Raw genomic sequence first — 6,599 nt, forward strand, 5'->3', positions numbered from 1 at the left:
ACACACACACACACACACACACACACACACACACACACACACACATGTACACATACTTAATATACAGTCAAGCACACACACACATATATACAAGCCCACACAAACACACAGATACGGGCATACAAGCACACGCACACACTCATACACACACACACACTCTCACACACACACACAGAGTAGTGAACACTAATCGAAATCTGTATTGGCGATAATGTAATAATTATCAAGTTCAGGGTGTCATAATCTCATCCCAGCTATCTCAAGTGTCCAAAAGTCTAATATTTAAACTTTCTGACCGGTGGAAGGTCCCGCACTCTTCGTGTTTGCCGCCATCTTGGCATCGCGTGACCTCAAGCTAGGGACTGACCACTTCAAATTAGGGGTCAGGTCAGGCTAAAAAAATCAACAAAAACCTTGTTTTTTTTGCCTAATCTGAACGTCTGCACCCTACACTGTCTCACCAATATGAAATATTTCTAACATTTTCCTGATAAAAGTCAAAAATAGGCTAGAATACTGTATGGACTCGTTTTGGGCCTTCTGCGCCTGCGTCAATTAGGGTCATTACCCCACACAAGCACACACACATGTACACATACATAAATACAAGCACACACACACATATATACAAGCACACACAAACACACAACCATACATACAGACATACAAGCACACGTACACACTCATACACACACACACACACACAAATTCTACAATTCCGGTGTGTTTTCCAGTGTACTTCACTTCATGTTATTGGGCACAATATGTAAACTGTTATTTTGCAATGCAGTAGCTTAGTGACCTTTGCCAAGAGGGTTATGTTTTCAGTAGCACTGTCTTGTTAGAATCAAACAGGAATTGATTACAACATATCTAAAGTATACCTGACTGATAAAACACCTTTGTGGCATCACCATGCTTATTAATAAGATAAAGTAATGCACGTACATGTACATGATATATGTCTAATGTGACAGTTATTCACTACTTGTTCTATTGACACAAGTACATTCAGTTTGGCTCCTTTCTGTCATCAAGTGATTGGAGATCTTGGAAAGTTTGTGAAATTGTTTAACTTGTTAAGGAGTAAATTAAAAACAAACTTTAAGCTATTGTCAGAAAAGTTAACTGTCCAAATTAAGCAAGTGCCTCGAAATCTGACAGCAGATACATGTATCTGTTTGACATTTCCTTTTCGCCATTTTGTTATGAAGTATGAAGCAAACATTCGATAGAACATTCATTCCAACTATTTCAGCTCACATGGACTAAATCTTCACCTGGTAACTTGTAGGGTAACAGGGAAGAAGTTGATTGACTTACCTCAGTATGGAAGGAAGATGTCTTTAGTCTGCAAACTCCTTTAAGTCTCAGATAGTCTGTCTTACGTGTGCCCTTCAACTCAGCACTGAGCTCATGAGGTGGTTGGACTACCTGAGGTTAAATTTAGGTTTGGCCGACACTGCCTATTGTCTTATACATGCCCACAGGTGATACATGCGGTAGTTACTTGTGCCAGCCGGCTGAACATAATGAGTTGTTTTTGTCAGCACAGTACTACATGTAGGCTGCCTTGGAGTACACTAAACTGTCAATTTGAACAATAAGCCTGCTTTAAAGCCCTGAGGCACACAGTTGACAAGCTTTGGCCATGTTTCTCAATTTGTTCGAAAGTTTCAGAACTTTACAGTCACCAGGTAGTTGAGCGTGCTTTTTGGCTGAGAATTTCCCCCAATACATTGGATGGGGTCAGTGACCTGTGAACATAGACTAGTCTCTATATATCATACTCTCCAAGCAGAGGTTAGGCTCCGGCTGTTTTTGTAGTCATTTTTATTTGCCGTGAGACATCAAGAAAGGGAACAAACTAGACAGCCTGTTTAAAATGACCCCAAAAAAGTAAAAAAAAACAACCAGAGCCTAACCTCTGCTTGGAAAGTACAAATGCACATAAATCATACAGTGATCAAGAAGACACATTTGGATATGTAAATTAAACAAAATAGAATTGTCATTTAGAGCTGAAATACTAGTACTCATAGGCTGATCATTTTTCCTGATGTTCAACAGGACTGGTGTTTTTGTTACTGAAAGAATTTACCCTGGTATTGCAGCCAAATTACTTGGACTCTTTTTTTATGAATTATTCTCATTCGTCATAAACTTTAAGGTATTTTTGTGTGTTAATTAGAATATATTTCTGTCTGGACAGAACCATTTCTGAAAAATACTCAATTACATTTGAGAAAATGCTTAATTCGTTAACGATGATTCCTGTTGTTCCTTAGGAGAGAAACTTTTGTAAATCTAACTTTAAGATGATTTCTGTTGTTCCTTGAAGGAGAGAACATTTGTCTGCGGAAGACCTGAAGAAGAATAAGGAGCTGCTGGACAGTCTCAGTCGAGGATTCTTTGTGGAAAACAGCTGTGATGTGAGTAATGTGCTAGATTTGTCTTCATTTTATTTGAGATATACATTTAGTCTTGGTCTTTTTGGCTTTAGTATGCTCTTTTGCTTGCTCCTAGCGTGTGTGCAAGCCTTTTTAGTATGCTCTCTTGGTTGCGCCAAGCCTGGGAGCCACCCTTTTAGCTTTATACCCCTGTCACATTTGGCAAAAACCGATCGGACGACGATTCTGCACCGATTGCCCGAGCCTCGCTTATAGTAATAACTTTATTGCACAACAATTGTACAAGGTACAAAGTATGGCTTATATGTGACAGAGACGGTTTTCAGGTGAAAAATATGCGCAACCCTCTGTCTTCCATCGATACGCCCAAAGATCGTGGATAATGTGACAGGGGTATTATCAATTGGCATGGGAAGCCACAGAGAGTGCATATATATACTTAGCTAAAAAGGCATGAGCATCCAGGCTAAGAGCAACCAAGAAAGCATAACTTATTAATAAGCTACATGTAAAAAAGGCTGGAACCCAGGCCATGCATGGCTTACATGTATACAGCAACTGAGAGAGCGTAAATTATTAAAGCTGTAAAGACTGGTACCCAAGCTGTCTGGGATATATATGACTTAGTGATGTTGATAGGGATGAATAGTTATGATATAGAAGAAGGTATGTTTTTGTTTAAACTACATTGTACATAATCCAATTAGAAATTGGAGTGTAGAGATTTCGACGTGATGCTCTTTTACTTGTTCTAACCATTAATGTGTGCCACCCCCCCCCCCATTTTATCCCCCCCCCCCCCCCCAGCAGCCCTGTGTGAGGAGGGAGTCCATCCAGCCCCCACCTCCCTCTCCTGTTAGCTGGGATGAGTACGTCACCGCACCCTCTGGAAGGTCAGTGTTTACGTTACTTTATGATCGATATCATCAAACAATGTCTTGTAAATTCAGAATCATGGTTCATTTTATTGGGGAATGAAAAGCTACGATCTGCATGCTCTGATGATGCACAAAGTTTAGTCATCTTCTGTTATAGTGCAGAGGTTTAACATGTACAATAGCTCATTCGTGTTGGCATGCTACTTTAAGTTTTCACACAAGGCGGAGGAAAAGCTCCTTAGTTTACACAAGGGAAAGACTCATCAAATGTTTTACTGTGTCTTTGCATCATTCTCAACTGGGATTTTGCCCCTTTCTTGTTTTATAATTATCGTACACTTCAATCTTATAGTTGGGTGTCTTTGCAAGTTGGTAAGCTATACATGATTTACTGTTCACTAATGATGTTAACTGTAGATTGTTGTTCATTGCAACAGGGTTATATGATTAGGGATTTTGGCTTTGACTATTGATTTGTTTCTATTCTTCCCTGTTGTAACAGGTGGCCACACCTGGGCAGACCTATGGTCGTCAAGGAGACCAGGAAGTCTCTCAAGGCAACCGTTGCCATGGTAACTACTCTCAATGTTTTCTAAAAGTAAAACTATAATGTCAATTCCAAGAGTCAGACATAGACAGCATAATATAGTCTGTCCTTCTGTTTACTGTTATGTTGTGGTTCTGGGGATACTTACACAGACCTGCTCATATTTGAATCTTTGACAAGTGTTGCCAGTATCTTACTGACAGTTTATTTTTCTTCCTTCTTGATGCAGAGTGAAGAGTTTCCTATCAGACTAGACAGGTACGTTATGATAAGTTTTTCCTCCTTCTGATCCCTCTTGTAAACAACATTACCATACAGGAACATGTCTGTAAGTCAAACACACAAATCTATTAACATTTGCCACATTTGTCTTCTTTGGAATAGAACTTTTTGGTTTGATTAATTGCATTATTTTTGTTTTGAACTGTAGTCTAAGATGAAATTTTAAGGGTCAAGACAGACCCTGATGGTGTGTTCGTTTGAAGATCGTCACTCCTTTTAAACGTCAACACACGACTGTACATGACTTGTGTGTTACCGTGAGTGCATGAGTTCTATTGACAGGTTTTGGGAGGAAAGCCCCCATTTATTTCTATCCTCCTGTTGCAGGCTGCTGGATGTTCTGGAGATCATCGCTCCCTTTAAGCATTTCCTGAAGCTGAGAGAGTTTGTCCAACTGAAGCTGCCGTCAGGATTCCCCGTCAAGATAGGTCAGTCTTCCCAGCATGCTCTGTCAGAGGTTCTCAGCAACTTTTAGATTAGACCTTCCAATGCCACATTCTGGCATTGAATTCCAAAGTATTTCAGGAAGCAAGTTAGGAATTTCATTTAATTTAGCATCAATACCAGTTATTGATGAGTGCTTCTGAGATTTCCCTGCCATTTGAACCACTTGTTTTTATATAAAAATGCTTCATATTAGTGAAGTGGAGGATATTTATTTCATTTGGTAACTTTCTAGACACTATGCCTACAAGGCGAATATTATGTGTCTGAAACATTCAAATTTGGGAAGTCTTATTCCACTTAAGTCTTTTAATTTGTGTTGGAACTGAAATTGTGTTGGCACTAAAGTTAGTCCCTTGTCAATTTGATGCTGCTGAATTGGAGTCAATATTCCAGTGGAAACAGAGAGACTTATTCATTTCACAACCTTCAAGAAATTGTCCTACAAGCCCATTTGTCTGAAACATGTTGTCACTCAAATTTGGGAAGTCTGATTCCACTTTGTGTTAGAACTGCAATTTTGCCAGAACTGAAGCCAACCCCTATCAATGTGATGTTGCCTAATTGGAGGGGATTATGCTCCAGTGGAAACAGGGGGACTTCTGTCCATGTCTAAGTAATTGGTGGCTGCAGCAGAGTGATCCACATTCCTGCTGACTGTGATGTGGTTAGTGAGAACTGTGACCCCAGACTGCAGGAAACATGGTCTATCCACATGTATGGGTGATTACTGAGATCAGCTGGGGAATGACAATTGGAACATGCCTTGCAGTACAGTTAGGCGTACTGCATAGCGGCCACGCATATTTCATATGTGTGAGGAATAGACGGTGCCCTAGGTCTGCATGCCCCTTTCTTGTTAAGGTGTGCAATAGGCAAGCTATTTTGATTTCCTCATAACTTGTAGGAATTGAGCCATCTTATGTACCTAACTCATGGCAAGTCAACCAAATTTTGTGTCATTGTCTTCCATCAACTCAATATAAATTATTGATAGACTAAGTACACTATAAATTCTCCAGAATTTTGGCAGAAAGCGTAGCCAGGAAACCCACATGTAAGCCCTCAATGATTTTTCCAAGAATCAGCTATCTTTTCTCAGTCACCAAATTAAGAAACTATTGACAGCTGTTGTTCAATCTTAAATGGTTTGAAAGATGTCAGAAGGAAGTGTTGAAGGGGAATGACAAAGTAACACTCAGGATAAGCACTTGTGTCTTTTGCAGAGTTAATTAACAAGAAGTACCTGTTACACATTTTTAGTTATCTATGCATTTACCTGTACATTATATATATATATATATTAGATATACATATACGCCAGTACATTTCAAACTATGTGACACCGTACATAATCTCTAAGTCTATATTTTTCTGAACCACTCAAGGGCCAAGTGCCCACTGCAGACAGGATTCTTATGTGTGGGTCATTGGGAAAGTAACCAAAGGGAAAACAAAAACTGGCCATGTGGTCCTTATGCAAACTTTAAGGTAGTCTGACTTGTACAGGACCTGGTACAAAAATGTATATCAGCTTGTTTTTTTTACCCGGGCTCCCATACTCAACCCTCACCAAATGTGAGTATGGGAGCTTTGGTACTTAACTAACAAAGCTGATACTCTGAAGTCTTCAAAATTAATGTACATCTAAATTTAAAAAATTAACCCTAATTTTGTTCTGTTGCAGAAATTCCCGTCCTCCCGACCATCACAGCGAAGATCACATTTCAGGACTTCCAGGCGAGAGACTCAGACTTTTACCCAGAATCCTTCTTCTGCATCCCCAACAACTTCAAAGAAGACCCCAACAGGTTCCCTGACTTGTGAACACCTGTCACCCCTGTGGAGCAGTGGACCTGCCCATTACCTGCCTTCTTCTGTCCCTGTCTGGATTGGTCCATGTGTGGAAAAGGGGTGGTTGGTTGTAGGATCATAGTTTTGTCCCGTATTATTTTTTTGCATGAAAGGGAGACTATGAAATGATATATTATCCTTTTCGTTTTTTAAGTCAAACTGCTTCCAGAACAGATCTGATCA

General features: G+C 39.8%; 1 protein-coding gene across 3 annotated transcripts in view; it reads left to right on the top strand.

Moving 5' to 3' along the window:
• LOC118432282 (ankyrin repeat domain-containing protein 13C-A-like) overlaps positions 1-6,599 on the top strand; it is a 109,501-nt gene that overhangs the window by 41,488 nt on the left and 61,414 nt on the right. The window contains exons 4-9 of one of the 3 annotated variants that reach the window (XM_035843820.1): positions 2,342-2,432; positions 3,222-3,304; positions 3,792-3,861; positions 4,066-4,094; positions 4,446-4,546; positions 6,250-6,473. In XM_035843820.1, coding sequence (XP_035699713.1) covers positions 2,342-2,432; positions 3,222-3,304; positions 3,792-3,861; positions 4,066-4,094; positions 4,446-4,546; positions 6,250-6,389 — 514 coding nt within the window. In that variant the 3' untranslated portion in view covers positions 6,390-6,473. Of the gene's footprint in view, positions 1-2,341; positions 2,433-3,218; positions 3,305-3,791; positions 3,862-4,065; positions 4,095-4,445; positions 4,547-6,249; positions 6,582-6,599 lie in introns of those variants that run through there. The other 2 variants (XM_035843818.1, XM_035843819.1) reach the window with 2 other exon arrangements.

This window comes from Branchiostoma floridae, chromosome 15 (genome assembly GCF_000003815.2).
Source record: "Branchiostoma floridae strain S238N-H82 chromosome 15, Bfl_VNyyK, whole genome shotgun sequence".
NCBI classification, from domain to species: domain Eukaryota; kingdom Metazoa; phylum Chordata; class Leptocardii; order Amphioxiformes; family Branchiostomatidae; genus Branchiostoma; species Branchiostoma floridae.